Consider the following 22,988-nt stretch of genomic DNA (forward strand, 5'->3'; position numbering starts at 1 on the left):
GGAGAAAGCCGACGCTCGCATCTTCATGGACGAGTTCAGCCGCTCCTCTGCCCCGATGCTGACGCCGGATCGGGACCCGCACGACCTGAAGGTGAGTGCTGCGCAGATCTAGCAGAGCCGAGCGGGTTACTGGCAAACTCCCCGCACGCGGCACGCCATCCAAGTTCTGCTCTGCCACCCCTGTGTATGCCAGGGCACGGTATATACCTGGTCCTACAGGGGAATATATGAGCCATATGCATGGCTCATTCCACCCCCCCCCTGTATGCATGGCTGATGGGCCATCAGCCATGCATACAGGGGGGGTGGAATATGAGCCATGCATACAGGGGGAGGGGGGGTGTATATGAGCCATGCATACAGGGGGGGGTGAATATGAGCCATGCATACAGGGGGGGTGAATATGAGCCATGTATACAGGGGGGGTGAATGAGCCATGCATACAGGGGGGGGGGTGAATATGAGCCATGCATACAGGGGGGTGAATATGAGCCATGCATACAGGGGGGGGGGTGAATATGAGCCATATATACAGGGGGGGGTGAATGAGCCATGCATACAGGGGGGGGTGAATATGAGCCATGCATACAGGGAGGGGGTGAATATGAGCCATGCATACAGGGGGGGGGGGTGAATATGAGCCATGCATACAGGGGGGGGTGTATATGAGCCATGCATACAGGGGGGTGTATATGAGCCATGCATACAGGGGGGGTGTATATGAGCCATGTATACGGGGGGGGTGAATATGAGCCATGCACACGGGTGAGGGGGTGAATATGAGCCATGCATACAGGGGGGGGAGTGTGAGCCATGCATACAGGGGGGGAATATGAGCCATGCATACAGGAGGGGGGGGGGGTCATTATACAGTATCATGGAGAACTGTGTGTGGCCATTATACAGTATTGAGCATCATGTGTGGCCGTTATACAGTATGGAGCATCATGTGAGGCCAATGGCCATTATACAATATGGAGCATCATGTGTGGCCGTTATACAGTATGGAGAACTGTGTGGCCGTTATACAGTATGGAGCATCACGTGTGGCCATTATACAGTATGGAGCGTCATGTGGGGTCGTTATACAGTATGGAGCATCATGTGGGATCATTATACAGTATGGAGCATTATGTGTGGCCATTATACAGTATGGGGCACTGTGGCCATATTTTTTCGTTTATAATTATTGTATATAAAACAGTGTGATCAGCAGTGCTAAATGGCTGTGGTTGGGACGTGGATATGGGTGTGACTAGTTGTGAAATGGGTGTGGTCAGAGGCGTGGACTAAAATTTGCCGCAGCGCGCTACGCGCGCCGCACACTTTGTACCTCCTTCCCTTCTTCAAAAGTTGGGAGATATGGTACCACATTTGCCAGATCATGGCAAGTGCCGCAAATACCATAGGGAATGAATGAGGCCGACCGCAGTGTTGCCGTTCGTGATCCGTTACGCAGCACATGCCGAAAAACTGCCGGATCTGCTGCAAAAGGCGACTTTCACATCAGCGATTCTTGCTAAAGTCACTGCCGATAGTGTCATACTCACCAATGGGAGAGGCAGCGCTAAAAGTGCCTAGGGCAGCAGAAACTCTAAATACGGCCCTGATCATGACTGTTTAACCCATTAGATGCACTGATGTGGTCCAGTGCCAGTAATAAACCCTTTCCGGTGCCCATTGTTATCCAAAAAAAGCAATCTTGGGGTGCCAAGGAATTGCCATGACAACCAGTGACATGCCCCTGTTGTCACCACCTTTGTACTTCCATAAATCCCTTCTTGTGGCTGGTATTTATAGGAAAATGTGATCTTTACTAGAAACTAAGATATTGCATACTATCGGTATATACTAAGATATTGCAGTATATAATTGAAGTAATCAAACTATTAGAGGCGCAAGTCCCCTAAAGGGACTAACAATAAAAGGGTAACTAAACACAAAAAAAGGTTTAAAAAATATTAAAAATAAACCGCCCATAAATTTGAATTACTCTTGCCCCTTATCGCAGTCTGAGAGTAAAGACATAGCTAATGGTTCTGACAACCAAGGAAAGTAGTTATGTTTTCCTGAAACGCTTCATTTTTTTCTTACCCATGCATTGTAGTAATCGGGTATCGTAATAGTACCCATGTTTGCAGTAACATTCATAGCTGGGTTGTGTATTCACACACTTTCCTTCCTTGCAAATTTCTTGCCCAAATAGCTCACATTCATCAATGTCTGTAGAAAATAAATTCAAAATTAGAACTACATCCGCTTGAATCAAGTTTCTGGAAATATTGCATGCACCTATGAATCTGGCCAAATGCATTGGATAGTGTTTTTTTCTAACACTATGTAAGAAACTGTGTGGTTTAATTTTTAACTTTTATTTTAAGACCTCTCATATTGTAAGGTAAGCTTCACCAGTGAGGCATAGCCCCGGTCTCAATTCAGCAGGACTGTGCCAAAAGTGAAACACGGGTAGAAAAAAAATCCTCCTTTTTTACAATCCCTAAAGGCAATTTTAGTTGTAGATCTGGTGCTGGCTACTACAAAATGTAAGACTCTTGATTGTGAAAGTCAGGAAAATATTTTTTTTGTATTAAGAGTTGTCTGTACAACAATGGTATCTGCAATGTTCCTTTCTCTATTGTTTCTTGTGATCGCCAGGATGTTAATTGTGTAACTAAGTTGCTACATCTAACTAGTATTTTCATTTGTAGCGCACCATAAGGCCAGTTTTACATGTGCATGAAACACTGTTCATGCTTGGATTGGAATACCCTGTATGACTGGTGGATTTCCTGACAGGCCTTATATTCACTTAGCTCCGATCAGGAGTCCCAGTGGTCATGACGTGTATTTTGATTCGATTGCAGTCCACAAACAGGTACAAACAGGCCTGATTAAAAAAATAAAATCAATTTCCATAAACCCTAGGTATAGTGGAAGCTCCAATACAACTTCTCATTGTATGTAAAATGCTTGATAGTTCTATGTTTTTGACATGCCATGCATACCAGGTTTATACTCGAGTCCCAGATTAGGGGACTGTGAGGGCCAATGTAAAACTTTCAGCTTGCGCCTTTTGAAATAATCTATTGTGGATTTTGACGTGTGTTTAGAATCATTATCAATTTGTATAACCCATCCTCTTTTCAACTTCAGGTTTTTTACAGATGGTGTTATGATTGCGTCAAGAATTTGTTGAGATTTCATTGAATCCATTCTTCCCTCTACCTGTGAAATGTTCCCCTTGCCATTTGCTGCAACACATCCCCAAAGCATGGCTGATCCAACTCCATGGTTAATGTCTGGCGAGATGTTCTTTTCTTGAAATTCAGTGCCCTTTTTTCTCTACACATACCTCTTTATCATTTTATCATTATGGCCAAAGAGTTCTATTTTAACCTCATCGATCTACAGGACTTGTTTCCAAAATGAATCAGGGTTGTTTAGATGTTCTTTTGCTTACTTCTGGCGCTGAATTTTATTGTGAGGACGCAGGAGAGGTTTTCTTCTGATGACTCTTCCATGAAGAAAATCTTCTGATGACTCTTCCATGAAGGCCATGTTTGTGCAGGTGTCTCTGAACAGTAGAACCATGTACCACAACTCCAGAGTCTGGAGTCCAGAGTCTGCAAAAGTTTACTGAAGGTCTTTTTGAAGTGAAGCAGGGGTTCTGATTTGCCTCTTTAGCAATCCTACAAGCAGCTCTCACTGAAATGTTGGTTTGTCTTCCAGACCTTATTTTGACCTTCACTGTTCCTGTTAATTGCCATTTCTTAATTACATTTCGAACTGAGGAAAGGGAAACTTGAAAACACTTTTCCTACTTATAGCCTTCTCCTGCTTTGTGGGCCTCTATTTGCATTTTCAGAGTTCTAGGCAGCTGCTTAGAAGAACCCGTGGCTGCTGGTTTTTGGCACAAGGTTAGAGGAGGCTGGGTTTTTATAAAGCTGGGAAATATGCATCACGTGACCTTTCCTAACGATGATAGTGAACAAGCCATAACCATAACATGCTAATTGATGTCTTAAACCTTGGTCAAAGTTATTTGACAAGTAATCTGCAAGAGTGTGCAAACAACATTTTCCTTTGTATAATTTTAAAAATGTAAAAGATGAGAAGAAAAAAAAAATTATATAGCCTACAATACAAAGAAAATGTGTGATCTTTAACTTTAGGCCTTTTAGAGATGATTTCATCTTCAACTTGCTTAACTGTTTACAATAATATTAATTTTGACCAGGGGTGCCCAAACTTTAACATGCCACTGTATTTATTAAATTATTATGTTATCATCTGTGTAATTGCTTTGAAATTACATCTCATCTTACCTCGATACGTAGGAATACCATAACTCATAATATCAAGGTCAACAATGAAGCCTATCCCGTCTGGGCAAAGTGATACAAACTCCGCTGAAGAGACATAAAAGAAGTTCCATTGCAATAAAAACGTGTTGATTAGAGTTAGAATCTCTTTGTGACGACACTACAAACCATTTTTTTTAATTTTATGAGCTTTACATAACAAAATACTCATGAAAGCATACAATTATTATACGTTGACATCTCATTGTGTGCCATAAGAGCTTAGTGTTACAACTAGGACTTGTGAAGTTGCACAGTATGTGAACAAGATGGAACAATGGTGTCTACGCAATCTAAGACCAATTTTGGAGACACTTAGGAGAGATTTATCAATCCAAATGCTCCAGAATTTTAGTGTAATTTGGACAAAAAACTGACTTTCATGATTTGAAATATGTTTCTTATAAATCTTTTATGCGCTTGTCCAACAAGGTGAAAGAGTTTTCCCAGAAGGTGGCATGGCTCATTAGAAAATAGCTTTGGACTGTAGTGCGACCCTGTGAGCAGGAAACCCATAATATGAGTTAACAATTTCCAATTTCTCTCTCACTGTATTTTACTTGAAGGCCACGTTCACACTAGCAGTATTTGGTCAGTATTTTACATCAGTATTTGTAAGCCAAAACCAGCAGTGGAACAAAGTATAATAGAAACACCTCACCACTTCTGTATTTATCACCCACTTCTGGTTTTTGCTTACAAATAGTGATGTAAAATACTGACCAAATACTGAATGTGTGAATGTGGCCTAAGACTAGGGCTATGCAGAAACTTTGGACAGATCCAAACTCGGTGCCACTTCTGCAACGCAGCCCGATATAAGTTAATGGGGTCACATTGCGATCCCAAGGGTAATGCGAATGAGACAAGCAAGTTGCAAGGAGTCCAATCTCGTTGGATTTTTTTACGACTTGCTTGTTGCACGCGGAGTACCCAAACCCACTCACCTGTATTGTCTGCTATTTAGCAGTGGTGCTGGGTGAACTTTGATTGCGTGACAGGGGTCATGGCCACTCTCCGATGCTGCAAGTGGAGACAGTTTTGCAGCATCAGAAGAACGTAGTTGCAATAAAACTATCTAGATCAGGAGCTGTCACTGCGCACAACTAATCTAGTCAGCTTTAGAGCAGTGCTTACAAGCTCTTGGAAAGAACTGTTTATATTCGGCCACCGCTGCTAGACTGCCGCAGGATCCAGGAACCCAGACAATGAGCAGTAAACAATAAAATTAAAAATCTCGCCATTCTTAAGAATGGAGAGGATTTTTAATAGTAATTAAATTGCACTGTGTAATTTTACCCATTAAAGAACTTGAGAACAACACTTTAAGAAAACGTATTGAGAGCAAAAAGGACAGCGATAGATCGTACCTGAGCTGTGCACGGGACAGGGGTAGATCTCACAGTGGTCTCCCCATCCTGCACCCAAGGAACAGCAGCACTGCTCTCGTGTAACGTTCACAGCAAGAACACTGTCACAGAACAGAGTGTCATCCAGACTTAAAAAGCAATCTTTGAGATCTAAGCCACGAGAAACCTCTGTAATAATGAAATTGAAAAGAAATGATCCCAAATTATAACTAGAAGATGACTCACGTCACACTTTTAAATGTAATGTGTCACAAAACCAGTAATACACAAAAAAAAACATGCAGTGCATTAAAGCTGCTTGGGGGACATTTAACATTGTTGTAAATGGCTCGTCAAAACTTATCAATGTTGTACAACATTTATCACCAGTTATTAGCACCTGCACCAAAACGGAAAAATGATGAAAAAGGGGGATGTGATTAACTTTTTTGCATTAGGTACAAAATTTATGATTGCATTTCTTCTTAAAAGTCTAAAAAAAGTCACCTATTGTAGACAGGTCTTAGCAATCTTAAAAAAAAGTGCAGACAGTAGACTGAATACATTTCTGTAGTAATCATTTTTAACATCCATAAAAGTCGCAAGTTGCGCAGAATTCTACGTTACCATTTGACACATTGGTCTCCTGTCCCATCATTGGGAAGTGCATCAATTAATATGGTCTCAGGCTCTTATCATTGGGACGTGCAGCACCATGCAGCAAAAACATTGTCTTTTCCTAAATGTGGAGTTGTAGTGCGTACACAAAAATATTATCGCAAGGTACTTCTTGACAAATATCAGCCATTAAATCAGAGATCGCTACCCAAATGTATCTGTCTTCTGGTCAAGCAAAAAGGGATAGTTCATGACCAAGGTATCAAATCGGTGGTATCGGACCGATCACCTCCACTCGGGGGGGAAACTAGGTCCCACAGCTATCTAGTGTGCAGAGCTGGAATACCACAGCTCCATACACTGTGTAGTGGCCGTTCCCTGGTACTGATGTTCAGATCACGCTCACTTAAATAGAAGTTAAGCAGCAGTATCCGAGAACGGACGCTACACAGTGTATGGAGCTGTGGTGATCGAAATCAGCACACTATGTCCTGCCAGCAGCTGCAGGATCAGATATCAGCTGATCGGTGGAAGGTGCTAGCTGTCAGACCCACTCCAGTCTGATATTGATGACCTATTCTTAAGGTTCATGCACATGACTGTACAAATTGGGCGAGTGCTGTCTGTCGTCTTGACAGGCAGCGCTCATCGCCATGTTATTCTATGAGGCTGTGCACATGTCCAATTTTTTTCTATGACCAAGAATCGGATGACACTCACCCATTCAACTCTATGGGTCCCTGGAAAAACTTGGGACGCACTTGGATGACATAATGGATTGATGATACAGAGAAGGAGGGGACATTTTCTCCACCTCCGAGAAAATTGGATCACGTTCTGATCAAATTTTTTATCAAAATTAAGCCAATCAGACCAATTTTCTTGAATGAGAGAAAAAGGGTCATGTGACCCTACCCTGAGAATAGGTCGGCAAAACATTAGTCTGAAAGCCCCTTTCAGTAGGTTTTCTCATCATGACAACACTGTTAAGGTACACTGATGTCATAGAAGTGGGTCCTGCACTGCAATGTCCTGCAGACTGGAGCCAACTCAATCTCCCACTGCAAAATCATCTGTTTCCAGAACTTTTAGATTTAAGAGATTGTCTGTGACTTGTTCTTTGTGTATAATGGCAGCACAAAACATTTTTTCTAAAATGCAAATGATAAATTTGTAGGAAAGATACTTTAGGAAAGAAATCTGCATGAAATAGTAGTGACTTGCAAAGGAAGTGCTCAACCTAATATGTGATTACCTTCACATTTTTTCTCATCTTCACTAGGTGCATAGCCCGTGTCACAGACGCACATGTATGAGCCATCCAGATTCTCACACTTGCCATGAGGGGAGCAGATTTCTGGGAAGAGAGCACACTCATCTATATCTAAAATGAAAAATATATATATAAGAACAAAGAAACATCCAAGAGCCATTAACACAAAATGGTTGGAGACTAGGCTTATAAAGTACCTTGACATATCTGCTGGATTCCTTGGTTATACAATCTGTAGCCTTCGGGACAGATACATTGGAAGGAGCCTGGAGTGTTTCTACATTGTCCTCCAACACACTGCTGTTGGGTTATACACTCGTTGACATCTGCAATGTAATAAGTCAACAGATATAATAAATTGTCCTGTCTGTGACTGACAACTTTCACATCCACAAGACCACAAGATCAACTTTTTTTTAGAGTAAAATTTGTTCTTCAGTATCATCCTAGTTGTTTCCATTTTTTTTCTTTACTGAAGAGTTGTGCTTGCTTGCAGCCCAATAAATAGACATCTAGCCGGTCACATGATTTTATCCAATGTATCATCACAGATCTGTGAGACACTCAAGCAAATCAGAAGCCTCGACTTGTCTCACGGACCACCATAGACTTTAATGGTTAAGTGTGATCGTCAAAATTGCATTAGAACAAGACATGCTCGGAGACTCACGGATCTCATATTTGGATCTGCGATATTAATGGATGCATGAATACAACCATTGTACTCCATTGGCTCAAGGGCTGTCCTGTAAATAAATCAACAACACTAGGACTTGTCACACAGATGTGTGAATGCAGCCTTAGGGACATGTGCTGCCTGATTTTTCATTAGCTATAAGGACAACACACAGACCCATGTTACATGTTATTCAGTAGTTCTGTTCAGATGAACGATTTTTCTCTTTGCCCTACTGAGGAAGAAATTACAGCATTTAAGTCAATTGATGCATAAAAAATCTTATCCCACACATCATCTTTGAGGTATCCAATTTTAATGGATTCATTTCTATTATAAACCTAGGACATTGTATTTGATCATGTGCATTTTTTAATGTAGATATATAAAAATGGATCACACAGATGTAAAAAGCGAACACTGAGAACACACGGCAGTAAAAAAAAACAGACACATGGATGAAAATCAGATGAAAAACCTTAAGCAATAAACGCCAATTTCGTATCTGTAGATAGTGATGTTTCAATCTGTTCCAGTGTTAATTAAAGGGGATATCCAGGACTTAAAAAAAAAAAAAATGTATCTGAGCACTAACAGGCAGATAATTACAACTTACTTGTCTGTTGTGCACGGAGTCGTTCTTCCCCGGCGCAGAGTTGTCAAAGAGCGCTCCTACCGGGGATTCCACTGCCTCTGCTGATGCGACGGATTGGGATTTTCAAGGTCATTCTGATTAACAGCCAGCTCAACCAGTTAGGCTGCGGGGAGACGGCGGCCAATCAGAATGAGCTGTCTACAGAGAGGAAAAGAAGCTACCGCTCTGTAGACATGACGTCAGCAGAGGCTTCTGATTCCCCGGCAGGAGCTTCTGTGACCGCTCTGTACTGGGCGAGAATGGAGCCGTGCACAACAGGCAGGTAAGTTGCAATTACCTGCCTGTTAGTGTTAGATACATTTTTTTTGTGTAAAGTCCCTGATATCCCCTTAAAAGAAGTAGTCACATCAGGACCACATAAAGCCATACGCATTAATACTATATAGGGATAGCGCAAAGCAAATGCCTTTTCTTAGGATTTTCCTCTATAAACGAGTGTAGAGCCAATAACAAGGACTGTTTTTCATCCGTGTGCTGGATAAAGTTTTCAACTATTTTTGTCCCTAGTGTCCATTTTTACCATCATTGTGATATCTTTTTTTCTTTGCTATTTTTCACATTAAGGTAATTTTTGACACATGGTAAGGTTTTAATGCCAGACAGTATATGACTGTTCCGATTTGGGTTCACCTTATCGTGGTGGGATGGCTTTTATGCTTTACCAAGTACCCTATGTTATTTATATGCTCATTTGGTTTCTATCTTAGGTTTTGTCTGTTTAATGGCCAGTGTGAACATGTTCCTACACGTTGCATGTATACCAACTTATACACCAGTTCTTTTTTTATCTGTTTTTCTTGTAGGCAAAAAAAAAATGCAAGCATCTCCTACCTACCAAACAGTAATAAACAGATAGCAGTCAAATTGCATCCATGTGCTTTCAAGGACCTCTTTTTGTTATATTGTCCCTTTTGTCTCCCAAAATATGTGGACATCTGAGACTGACAGATTTGATCTTTCCCTTTCCAATATAATATCTTACATTAGTGTCTACTTTCTGAAATTTTATTTTCTAAAACTGATTGAGATGTCTTCATTTTATTATTTGCTGATCTGCAAATTAGACTTTTAGCACGTCCAAAGCTTCACCCGTCATCTTACCTTCACATACCAATGGTCTTCTATTCTTTATTTTGAATCCGGTCTGACATTCACATTTGTAGTAACCCGGAAAATTAACACAACTGCGAGAGTCGCCGCACATTCCGGAGCGTGAACACTCGTCAACATCTGTGAGATGACAAAGGAGATGAGAAAGGAAACAAACAGGTCAGTACATATTTGCAGGGGTTTTTTTTCACCTTCAACTTCCTGTACAAAACTCTTGCCTTTGTATCCATATTTAAAAAAATTAGCTGTTACCACCCCATGGTTTTCTTTTAAGCACGCAAAGAGCTATTTCAATTGTGTTCCTCTTTCGGTACATTTTTTAAAAAATATCAGTAATATAGATTTTTTTTGTTGAGACCGGGATTAGGAACAGCACTTTGCACAAGATGGAGCTTTCTTCTTTCTTAATTTTGTTTCATTTATTTTTTCTTTGTACATTTTTTCACACATTGTTAATCCATTTTTTATTACTGATTTCCCCTGTAAGGCTACGTTCACACGTTGCGTTTTTGCTGTTTTTTTTTCTGCAGGCAAAATTTTGTCTCTTGGCAGTAAATAAGCTGCTTACAAAAAGCAGGTTTTGCTGTGTTTTTTGCTGTGTTTTTATTGCTGCATTTTTGTTGTCTCTTGTGCATGTTGATGAAGTTTAGTGGACCCCCCAAAAAAGCCTAATTTAACTTCCTTAGGTTTTTGCAGCAAAAACTGATAACGTTGCTTTTTCTGCATTTTTGCACTTACCCATTGTTTCCTATGGGTGAAAAAATGCTGCAAATATGCTGAAAGAAGTGACATGGTACAGTTTGCATAAACGCAGCAGTTTTCCAAATCAGTGCGGAAAATAAACCAATGTGTGTGCATGAGATTTCTGAAACCTCATAGACTTTGCTGGTACTGTAAAACGCACTTTAAAATTTGCATTAAATGCAGCAAAAAAACCCACAACTTTTGAGCATAGCCTAACTGGGGGGTGACATATTGGCTCCAGTTACAGTCTCTTACCTGCACTATAAAGCTGATCTGGGTCTTCCTCCTGATCCCTGGTGATCACATGACTAGTATAGTTGACGGAGTACCGTTAGTGTTTCCCAAACTGTATACACGTGGCTCATTCAAGTCTGTGTATACAGAAATCAGGAAGACAGAGATGGTAATAAACCATGTCCGCCTTCTCTATGGTGAGTCCGGCCAACTCTACAGCTGCATAATCTCCATATGGGTACTAGCCCATAACTTTTTAAGACGATGGGAAGTCCACAAATAGATAATAGGTTCTGTTTACACTTGTGCCAGATGTCTCCTTAAGAACCTCCATTGCTGCCTTATTTTTCCAGCAAAATTTCAAGAAACCCAACAGACACCATTAAAGTCAATTTGTTTGACATGTAAAAGATCCATTCCTTACATGAATTCCTATTTTTATTTCTAAAACGAAACAAAAAAAACAATTCCTAACATTGCTCTAAACATATGTGTTCATATTACAGTTTTAGTGTCCCGAGTATGATATTATTTTGTTTATTTATATTTTATAGTATTTGAGTTTAGAATTATATTATCTTTACTATTTTATGATTCATACTGCATTCTTGGTTTTCCAGTTTGATCATAAAAAACAATTCTCATCCAAAATAGGTTAGCCACGTAAAGGTTGAAAACAGAGAAGAACACAAAAAGTTTTCTTACCCACGCAAGATCTTTGTCCATGTGATGCATTTAGTCTGTATCCATGATGACAATGACAGTTGAATGATCCAGCTGTATTCAGACACAAGCCCTTTCCGTGACCACAAGGTTCACTTTTACATTCATCAACATCTAAGATGTAAAAACACAGTATATGATAGAATCTGACCAATGACATAAAACAATAGTGACATAGAACAAACAATACAAAATTCCATAGCAAGCCTTCAATTCTTTTTACACATATTTTAGCACTAGGACTGTCTCTGAATGTTTCACCAAATACTAATGCTTAGATGTAAAACTTCTCCTATGGTGCAGTATTATGCAATGCTTTTCTGTTCAACCAAAGGCTAAAGGGAACATGTCAGCGCACTCCAGCTTGAAAAACCGCCACTGTGCTTTTTGCCGTAGTGCCATAAAATGCTATTTTCTTGTAAAAGTCAACTTTTATGAGCTGTTCGTCATGTGCAAATTAGCCAGGACTGTTCCTCAAGGTTGTCGCTTCCCCCAGACTAGTCCGGCTTCTAATGCTCAACAGTTGTGATTGAAGTCCTGAGTGTAGTCCTGCCAAGTTTCTTTCCTGCCTAGGCATGTGCAATGAACGCAGGTGTACTCTCCGCTCTCCCAGGTCGCTCAGCAAGCAGTCACAGAGAAGCTGTCTGGTTTCTCAGCGTGCACAAGGCTTCACTTTGCTGTCCCAGGAATTTGCAGTGTGCCTATGAAGCTGAAGAGATCCGGCTTCTTTGTACATAAGTAGGCAGGACACAGTTGGGATTTCTGGAAGTTGTAAGATGCGGTGTTTTGTGTGTAAGATATTAAAGGGGTTGTCAACCTTTGCAGGACTTTTTTTTATTTTTACATACGGTAAATGCATTATTTGGAGTAAAAATAATTTTTGCAATTTGGTTTCATTAACATTTTTTGCATTGTTTTGCTTTTCCAAGGTCAGTCAACTTAAATGTGGACCATAAATCAGCTGTGAAAAAAAAGAAAAGAAATAAAACTTTCCAGACAGTGACAGTGCAAACCACACTGGGCAGCAGGAGTGCTCAGTGGTTAGTACTGTTGCCTTGCAAAGCTGGTGTCTTGGTATCAAATCCCACTAAGGACAATATCTGGAAGCAGTTTGTATGTTCTCCCCGTGTTCCGTGTTTTTGTGGGTTTCTTCGGGGTATTTCTGGTTTCCTCCCACACTCCAAATGCATACTGATTGTGAACCATAATGGGAACAGTGCTGATGATGATGTTCGTAAAGTGTTGTGAAAATTAATGGTGCTATATCAGCGAGTAAAATAAATAATAAAGGCAAGTGGCGCAAATTTTCAATCAAACCCAACTGCAAAAATTATTTTTAGCAAAAAATACATTTATTTAAATAATACAAAATATGTCCCCAAAGGTGGCCAAGCCCTTTAACCATACCCTCTTTTATATGATACAAAGTCAGACTAGTCTAGGGGAAACAACTCCCCTCTGGATTATTCCTGGCTTATTTGCTTATAACATACAGGGGTTGGACAAAATAATGGAAACACCTGGAAACATCAACAAAAGTTAGTTTAATATGGTGTAGGTCCACCTTTTGCTGCTATTCCAGCCTCAATTCTCCGAGGTATGGATTCATACAAGGTGTGAATTGTTTTGAAAGGAATTTTAGCCCATTCTGCAGTTAAAACACCCTCCAGTTCTTTGAGCGACGATGGCGGCGGAAATCGACGTCTAACTTAAATCTCTAAAATCGACCATAAATGCTCAAAAATGTTGAGGTCTGGGGATTGTGGGGACCAGATGAGATGCTCAACTTCATTAGAATGTTCCTCGTGCCATGCTTTAACGATTCTAGCTGTATGAATTGGTGCATTATCATCCTGAAAGATGGCGTTCCCCTCCGGGAACAGCGCTTGAACCATTGGATGCACATGGTCGGCCAAAATGCCTAAATAATCTCGGCTGTTAATTCTTCCATGAAGGGATATCATTGGCTCGGCGGATCTCCACGAAATAGCACCGCAGATCATCACAAAACCTCCACCATGTTTTACGGTTGGGAGAAGGCAGTCTGGATGGAAAGTTTCTTTCGGCTGTCTCCAAACGTACACTCGGCTGGAGGTCAGAAATACGGTAAACGATGATTCGTCTGAGAATATCACATGTTTCCACTGCTCGAGGGACCAATTCTGGAGGTTTCTACACCACTCTAAATGCTTGGAAACATTTGTCATTTAGAGCAGCGGTTTTCTAATTGCAGCTCTTCCGTGGAATCCAGATTTGTGCAGCTCCCGTCGAACAGTTTTCATGGAAACTGGGTTCTGTAGGTGTTCATTGAGCTCAGCAGTGATTTTTGGAGCCATGGTCTTGGAATTCTCTCTCACAATTCGCTTTAGAGTCCGACGGTCTCTCTCAGTCAACTTTGACTTTTGGCTGGACCTGTGCTTTGCTGCGGATGTTTTTCCTTCTCTTTCAAATGCAGTCACTACTTTGGAGACAGTACCTCTTGACACGCCAAGCATTCGGGCACTTTCTGTTACACTAGCGCCTACCATACGAGCACCAACAATTTGGCCTCTTTGAAAATCTGAGAGGTCTGCCATTGGTATCAGGTTCTCATCAATGTTCTTACAATTATGCAAAACAAACAGTTAATTTACATACACATATCACATAACACAAATAATCAACTACAAAACATTACCATATGTCACAGTTTGCATGTTTATCACATGTTCGAAGATTATGATGCCAAAACGTTAGGTGTTTCCATTATTTTGTCCAACCCCTGTACATCCCGTATAAGTTGATTTTTACAAGATAGTGCTCTAATAAAAGAATTTAATGTTACAGTTGGCATTTGGCAGGATGGAGGGACCTGACAGGTTCCTGCTAAGACAAAGGTTACTAAAGGAACCATGAGCTAAGCCTAGAGAATTGGATGTTTTACTTACCTACACAAACTCTCTTCTCCGGATCTGGGTAGTATCCCGGATTACAAATGCAGTAGAAACCTGTAGGGGTTGAGATACATTCTCCATGTCCACACAGGTTTCTAATCATTTTACACTCATCGGTTTCTAGGTAGAAAAAAAATCAGGTCATTGATCAAAGGTAGCACATGATTTATGAAGCATTTAAGGTGTTTTCCTTGACTTTTCCTTAGGATCGTTCATAAATGTTTCATTGGAGTCTAACCAATGGGACCCATGCTCTATAAAAGGGTTATGAATGGGACTGAGAACCAATTCCCCAACACTCATATGTGTTTGACTGTGTAACAAGAGTGGTACTTGTTGGAGTGTTCTGATCATCAGTAGTGATGAGCGAGTCTACTCTTTGCTTGGGTGGTCTCCGAGTATTTATGACTGCTCGGAGATTACGTTTTCATTGCCTCAGCAGCATGATTTACAGCTATTAGCCAGGCTGAGTACATGTGGGGATTCCCTAGCAACCAGGCAACCCCCACATGTACTCAGCCTGGCTAATAGTTGGAAATCATTTAGCTGCCGTGATGAAAACTAAATCTCCGAACACTAACAAATACTTGGAGGTCACCCGAGCGTGCTCGGGAAAACCTGAGCAACGAGTACACTCGCTCATCACTAATCATCAGGTGTCCTATGATTGGACTTCCATAATCAAACATGGAGAGGCCATTAAAGAGATTGTCCACTACTTTATCATTGATGACTAGTGTTGAGCATTCCGATACTGCAAGTATCGGGTATCGGCCGATACTTGCTGTATCGGAATTTCCGATACCGAGATCCGATACTTTTGTGGTATCGGGTATCGGGTATCGCAACAACATTAATGTAATAATGTGTAAAAAAGAGAATTAAAATAAAAAATATCGCTATACTCACCTGTCCGACGCAGCCGGGACCTCAGCGAGGGAACCGGCAGCGTTGTTTGTTTAAATTTCGCGCTTTTACTTGGTTACGTGAAGTCCCGGCTTGTGATTGGTCAGGGCGGCCATGTTGCCGGGACGCGGACCAATCACAGCAAGCCGTGACGAAATTACGTCACGGCTTGCTGTGATTGGTCCGCGTCCCGGCAACATGGCCGCCATTAACCAATCACAAGCCGTGACGTCACGGGAGGCTGGACATGCGCGTATTTTGAAAAGCGCGCGTGTCCAGCCTCCAGTGACGTCCCGGCAACATGGCCGCCATTAACCAATCACAAGCCGGGATGTCACGGGAGGCTGGACATGCGCGTATTTTGAAAAGCGCGCGTGTCCAGCCTCCAGTGACGTCCCGGCAACATGGCCGCCATTAACCAATCACAAGCCGGGACGTCACGGGAGGCTGGACATGCGCGTATTTTGAAAAGCGCGCGTGTCCAGCCTCCAGTGACGTCCCGGCAACATGGCCGCCATTAACCAATCACAAGCCGGGACGTCACTGGAGGCTGGACACGCGCGCTTTTTAAAATACGCGCGTGTCCAGCCTCCCGTGACGTCACGGCTTGTGATTGGTTAATGGCGGCCATGTTGCCGGGACGCGGACCAATCACAGCAAGCCGTGACGTAATTTCGTCACGGCTTGCTGTGATTGGTCCGCGTCCCGGCAACATGGCGCCGTGACCAATCATAAGCCGGGACGTCACTGGAGGCTGGACACGCGCGCTTTTCAAAATACGCGCATGTCCAGCCTCCCGTGACGTCACGGCTTGTGATTGGTTAATGGCGGCCATGTTGCCGGGACGCGGACCAATCACAGCAAGCCGTGACGTAATTTCGTCACGGCTTGCTGTGATTGGTCCGCGTCCCGGCAACATGGCCGCCCTGACCAATCACAAGCCGGGACCTCACGTAACCAAGTAAAAGCGCGAATTTTAAACAAACAACGCTGCCGGTTCCCTCGCTGAGGTCCCGGCTGCGTCGGACAGGTGAGTATAGCGATATTTTTTATTTTAATTCTTTCTTTTACACATTAATATGGTTCCCAGGGCCTGAAGGAGAGTTTCCTCTCCTTCAGACCCTGGGAACCATCAGGAATACCGTCCGATACTTGAGTCCCATTGACTTGTATTGGTATCGGGTATCGGTATCGGATTGGATCCGATACTTTGCCGGTATCGGCCGATACTTTCCGATACCGATACTTTCAAGTATCGGACGGTATCGCTCAACACTATTGATGACCTATCAATGATCAGCAGTTTTCAGCGGCTTCTGGCCGAAAAGCTTCATTGTGGAGCTGCTCTGTTTTCTGATAGTGGCCGTGGATGGGTACTGCACATCCATCTCCTATTAAAATCAATAGGAAGCGGATGTGCAGTATCTGGCAATGGCCACCATTAGAAGATGGAGCAGATCCACAATTGAGTATTTCCGGCCAGCAGCTGCCAATATAGAGAACAATTGATTGTTGGGGGTTCTGGGTGCCAGACCCCAACCGATCAGACATTAATGACATCCTAAGCATAGGTCATCAAAGATAAAGTAGTGGACAACCTTTGTAATGTTTAAGTAATAGGAAACCCATTAAATGTCAGCAGTCACTTAGTAACTTACCGGTCAATTGTGTGGGAGCAATCTCGACAGCGCTCCGTGTGTCATACTCGGCAGGTATTTTCCGCACAGCCACGGTTGTGGGCTCCAAAACAATTGCTGAAAATTAAGTCATATTAGTATATAATTTTTTAAGTTTGTATTGTCAATCAATGGCTCCCTTGGCCAACTCTGTAATTTTTAACAGAATAAATTGTGCAGCATGCTGACATTTTTTCCAGTAAAATTGACGTACGAGAAAAGCTGACTGAGTTTCACCAGTGTTTGGTCAGAATTTCATCAGTTTTTTTCCACTGATGAGAAAAAAAAAGCTCCACTTCTACGGTCTTTCATTCAATGAAAAACAGACAGCACACAGATCGCATCCAAAATGCTGTCTGTTTTCACTGACCCATAGACTTGTATTGCCAATTTCCTCCGAAACTCCGATCAATATCAGAGATGTCTCTTCAATTTTGCACTAACCATTCTGTCTAAGTAAAAAATCTGATATGTGAACAGCCCCATAGATTATCAGGTACGAGTGTTATCAATAAAAAGCCTGCGTAGCCCTCATACGTCAAAATCTGATACATGAATGAGCCCTTACTTCTTTGAACCATTTCACGGTTTCCCAAGTGGTTAAAAGGAGTGATATATGACAAAACGTGTGCACAGCAATGGCCTTTTGACATTGCTGTGCATTATGTTAATTATATCGTGCGCTGGAATCCGCTTGGAAAAGACATCTTGTTCACATACCCTAAGGGCTCTCTCCCAATTGGATTGCATTCATACCAATTTAATCCTATGCTTTTGTTCTCGGTGGCGTTTTTTTTTTTTCCTGCTCCAATCGGATCGCGTTCGGACAGAAAAAATATCACAGAATGCTGTGATTGCATGTGTGGCATTTTTCCAAAACTTGTAGCTCAAGGGGATACTGGTGCTTATCGAAGAGACCCAACTCATCTTGGAGACTTATTTTCAAGGCAGTGCTCCATTGGAACAAAAAATGCCAAGTATGGGCAGCATGATCTACTTTGCATTTTTCCTAAAGTTATCTTGAAGTCAGTGAAGAAATGTGAAGCACATGAATATTTTTTTTGCTGTTGTCGGATTTGTCCATTTCTACTTTATTTTTCAAAATGCAAATTGCTGTAGGTATCTACAGTTATATGAAAAAGTTTGGGCACCCCTATTAATCTTAAGCTTAATGTTTTATAAAAAATGTTTTTTTTTGCAACAGCTATTTCAGTTTCATATATCTAATAACTGTTGGACACAGTAATGTTTCTGCCTTGAAATGAGGTTTATTGTACTAACAGAAAATGTGCAATCTGCATTCAAACAAAATTTGACAGGTGCATAAGTATGGGCACCCTTATCATTTTCTTGTTTTAAATACTCCTACCTACTTTTTACTGACTTACTAAAGCACTTTTTTTGGTTTTGTAACCTCATTGAGCTTTGAACTTCATAGCCAGGTGTATGCAATCATGAGAAAAGCTACTTAACCCCTTCCCGACATGTGACGGTATAGTACGTCACATGTCGGGACCCCCGCTTTGATGTGCGCTCCGGCGGTGAGCGCACATCAAAGTCGCGACATGTCAGCTGTTTTTTACAGCTGACATGTGCGCGCAATAGCGGCGGGTGAAATCGCGATCACCCGCCGCTATTAACTAGTTAAATGCCGCTGTCAAACGCAGACAGCGGCATTTAACTACCGCATCCGGCCGTGCGGCCGGATATGAGCGCATCGCCGACCCCCGTCACATGATCGGGGGTCGGCGATGCTTGTACATTGTAACCATAGAGGTCCTGGAGACCTCTATGGTTACTGATCGCCGGTGGCTGTGAGCGCCCCCCTGTGGTCGGCGCTCACAGCACACCTGCATTTTAGCTACATAACAGCGATCTGACGATCGCTGTTATGTAGCAGAGCCGATCGGGCTGTGCCTGCTTCTAGCCTCCCATGGAGGCTATAGAAGCATGGTAAAAGTTAAAAAAAAAAGTAAAAAAAAATGTGAAAAAAATAAAAAAAATATAAAAGTTTAAATCACCCCCCTTCCGCCCCAATCAAAATAAATCAATAAAAAAAAACCCCAACCTACACATATTTGGTATCGCCGCGTTCAGAATCGCCCGATCTATCAATAAAAAAAAAGCATTAACCTGATCGCTAAACGGCGTAATGAGAAAAAAAATCGAAACGCCAGATTTACGTTTTTTTGGTCGCCACGACATTGCATTAAAATGCAATAACGGGCGATCAAAAGAACGTATCTGCACCAAAATGCTATCATTAAAAATGCCAGCTCGGCACGCAAAAAATAAGCCCTCACCTGACCCCAGATCACGAAAAATGGAGACGCTACGAGTATCGGAAAATGGCGCAATTTTGTTTTGTTTTGTTTTTTGCAAAGTTTGGAATTTTTTTTCACCACTTAGGTGAAAAATAACCTAGTCATGTTAGGTGTCTATGAACTCGTACTGACCTGGAGAATCATAATGGCAGGTCAGTTTTAGCATTTAGTGAACCTAGCAAAATAGGCAAGCAAAAAACAAGTGTGGGATTGCACTTTTTTTGCAATTTCACTGCACTTGGAATTTTTTTCCCGTTTTCTAGTACACGACATGGTAAAACCAATGATGTCGTTCAAAAGTACAACTCGTCCCGCAAAAAATAAGCCCTCACATGGCCAAATTGACGGAAAAATAAAAAAGTTATGGCTCTGGGAAGGAGGGGAGCGAAAAACGAAAACACGGAAAAAGCTCCGGGGGTGAAGGGGTTAAAGTGGCCACTTTCACCCCCTCCAGCCGTTATAAACTAAAAGAGCCACCTTGTGCAGCAGTAACGCTGCAGTCTAACAAGGTGGCTCTTTTAGTTTTTGATTCCGTTATTCCCTCAATAAAGCGTTTTAAAATTTGCCCTAACTACCTGTCTGCAGACCTGGAGGCGGTCCGAAGCCTCCTCTGTGAATCTCCCAACGGCCATTACTCTTCTCTTCTGGGGATGTGGTCGCCGCCCCCTTCGCGCTGTTTCTTCTTAAATCCGGCGCCTGCGCTGTGCGTGCCTGCCTGGGACAGGCGCAGTGTTCATTGGCCGTCATAGGTCAGACGCAGGGTGCCTGACTGCGCCTGTGCGGGCAGTGTGGCCACCCTGTTGCTGAATCCCCACCCCGCACTGTGTTATTCATTATGCACAGTGCGGGGCTGGGGTTCCTGGGCATGCGCACTGCGCTGTTCAGACGCTCCCCCGGTCCCCCGCCTTCCAGCGTTGCCGGAATATACAGGTTTCCTTGCCAGCGTTTGGAATGAAGCAGCCGCAAATAACAACGCTGGAAGGCGGGGGAGCTGGGGGAGCGTCTGAGCCTGGGGAGCGTCTGAACAGCGCAGTGCGCATGCCCAGGAACCCCAGCCCCGCACTGTGCATAATGAATAACACAGTGCAGGGCGGGGATTCAGCAACAGGGTGGCCGCACTGCCCGCACAGGCGCAGTCAGGCACCCTGCATCTGACCTATGACGGACAATGAAGACTGCGCCTGTCACAGGCAGGCACGCACAGTGCAGGCGCCGGATTTAAGAAGAAACAGCGCGAAGGGGGCAGGGACCACATCCCCAGAAGAGAAGAGTGATGGCCGTTGGGAGATTCACAGAGGAGGCTTCGGACCTGCCTCCAGGTCTACAGACAGGTAGTTAGGGCAAATTTTAAAACGCTTTATTGAGGGAATAACGGAATCAAAAACTAAAAGAGCCACCTTGTTAGACTGCAGCATTACTGCTGCACAAGGTGGCTCTTTTAGTTTATAACGGCTGGAGGGCGGTGACAGTGGCCCTTTAAAGTGGCCACTTGCAAGTTGTTCTCCTGTTTGAATCTCCTCTGAAGAGTGGCATCATGGGCTCCTCAAAACAACTGTCAAATGATCTGAAAACAAAGATTATTCAACATAATTGTTCAGGGGAAGGATACAAAAAGCTGTATGATTGCATACACCTAGCTATGAAGTTCAAAGCTCAATGAGGTTACAAAACCAAAAAAAGTGCTTTAGTAAGTCAGTAAAAAGTAGGTAGGAGTATTTAAAACAAGAAAATGATAAGGGTGCCCATACTTATGCACCTGTCAAATTTAGTTTGAATGCAGATTGCACATTTTCTGTTAGTACAATAAACCTCATTTCAAGGCAGAAACATTACTGTGTCCAACAGTTATTAGATATATGAAACTGAAATAGCTGTTGCAAAAAAAACTATTTTTATAAAACATTAAGCTTAAGATTAATAGGGGTGCCCAATCTTTTTCATATAACTGTATTTGGTTCACTTTTTTCCCATTGAGAAAAAAATGCACGTATATCAAAAAAGCTCACAAAATACACTCACATGAAATTGATATTTTTTGCAATCTAAAAAAAGGCACTGTAAAAAAAACAAATGTGAAAATAGTCTAAGGCTATGTTACGGATTTTGCTGCGAACCGCAGTGGATTTGATGCAGGTTTCCATGCGTTGTACAGTACCATGTAAATGTATGGAAAACAAAATCCGCAGTGCACATGCTGCGGAAAAAAACGCGCGGAAACGCAGCTGTGTTTTTTCCGCAGCATGTCAATTCCTTGTGCGGATTCCGCAGTGTCTTAGGCTACGTTCACATTTGTGGCCAGCGCCGCAGCGTCGGGCGCCGCAGCGGCGCCGCATGCGTCATGCGCCCCTATATTTAACATGGGGGCGCATGGACATGCGGCGCACTTGCGTTTTGCGCCGCATGCGTCGCTGCGGCGCCCGCGTCGGGGCGCAGAGGACGCAGCAAGTTGCATTTTTGCTGCGTCCAAATTCAATGAAAAAAACGACGCATGCGGCGCAAAACGCAGCGTTGTGCATGCGTTTTGCTGCGTTTTTGTTTGCGTTGTGCGCTGCGGCGCCGACGCTGCGGCGCACAACGCAAATGTGAACGTAGCCTTACATCTGCTCCATAATAGGAATCCGCAGATGTAAAACCGCTGTTGAAAACCGCACAAATAACGCGGTAAATCTGATTTTTAGGAATCTGCGTGGAAGAATCCGTGGCAGATTCTGCAACGTGTGCACATAGCCTAAAGGAATGGAATACTACGAGACTGAGCACTATAAAGACAAGTCGATTCAGAATACCTAATTTACTCTGCAGTTTGGTCAGAGGTGAATTCAAAGGGAATGGGAAAAGTAATGGAAGACTTTCTCTCTGGATCCACTCTTTGCTTTAGCTCCTAAAACCTGCGTTAGGCTTTGTGCACATGGTGTCTTTTAGATGTCAGCCCATACAGTGAATTTTCCCAGGTGAATCCACTTCAGGAACACACTGGAAGTCGTTGTTCTGAACCCTGAAGTGGTTGAAGGAAGTAGAATAAGACTGAACATGTGCACAACAAGGTCGCTTTGGCATTGCTGTGTACTATGTTCATTTTATGGAGCGCTTTTGTGGTACTTTTTCAGATAGTTTCCAGGGCTGAATCTGCCTGAAAATGACACCGTGTGCATGTACCCTATGGACCACCCAATTGTTATTTTTGTGTAACGTGTAGGAAGACCGTATACATGCAGTTTTCAAGCACAAAAATATGAATCAGATTTTGACAATATCATTCCCATTTTGGAACATCTGATTTCTAATTTTACTACTGCCAAAAATATATAAATATTGGGCACATCGACCAACACTGGTTAATGACCCTTTGCAAGTGTTGAATGAAAGTTCAGCCTAAATGTAATTTATTTTTTAATGCAATTTCTCA

The 22,988-nt window shown here is 42.5% G+C and overlaps 1 protein-coding gene across 3 annotated transcripts in view; it reads right to left on the reverse strand.

Moving 5' to 3' along the window:
- LTBP3 (latent transforming growth factor beta binding protein 3) overlaps window positions 1–22,988 on the reverse strand; it is a 104,452-nt gene that overhangs the window by 31,294 nt on the left and 50,170 nt on the right. For 2 of the 3 annotated variants that reach the window (XR_013221517.1, XM_077287331.1), the window contains exons 11-19: window positions 17,241–17,336; window positions 14,671–14,796; window positions 11,726–11,857; window positions 10,034–10,162; window positions 7,799–7,927; window positions 7,584–7,712; window positions 5,732–5,899; window positions 4,326–4,409; window positions 2,095–2,223 (exon numbers count right to left, since the gene is read on the reverse strand). Coding sequence is in view for 1 of the 3 variants with exons in the window: in XM_077287331.1 (XP_077143446.1) it covers window positions 2,095–2,223; window positions 4,326–4,409; window positions 5,732–5,899; window positions 7,584–7,712; window positions 7,799–7,927; window positions 10,034–10,162; window positions 11,726–11,857; window positions 14,671–14,796; window positions 17,241–17,336 (1,122 nt within the window). In the remaining 2 variants the exon portion in view is untranslated. The remainder of the gene's footprint in view (window positions 1–2,094; window positions 2,224–4,325; window positions 4,410–5,731; window positions 5,900–7,583; window positions 7,713–7,798; window positions 7,928–10,033; window positions 10,163–11,725; window positions 11,858–14,670; window positions 14,797–17,240; window positions 17,337–22,988) is intronic. The other variant, XR_013221518.1, reaches the window with a different exon arrangement.

Source organism: Ranitomeya variabilis, chromosome 2 (genome assembly GCF_051348905.1).
Source record: "Ranitomeya variabilis isolate aRanVar5 chromosome 2, aRanVar5.hap1, whole genome shotgun sequence".
Lineage (NCBI taxonomy): Eukaryota > Metazoa > Chordata > Amphibia > Anura > Dendrobatidae > Ranitomeya > Ranitomeya variabilis.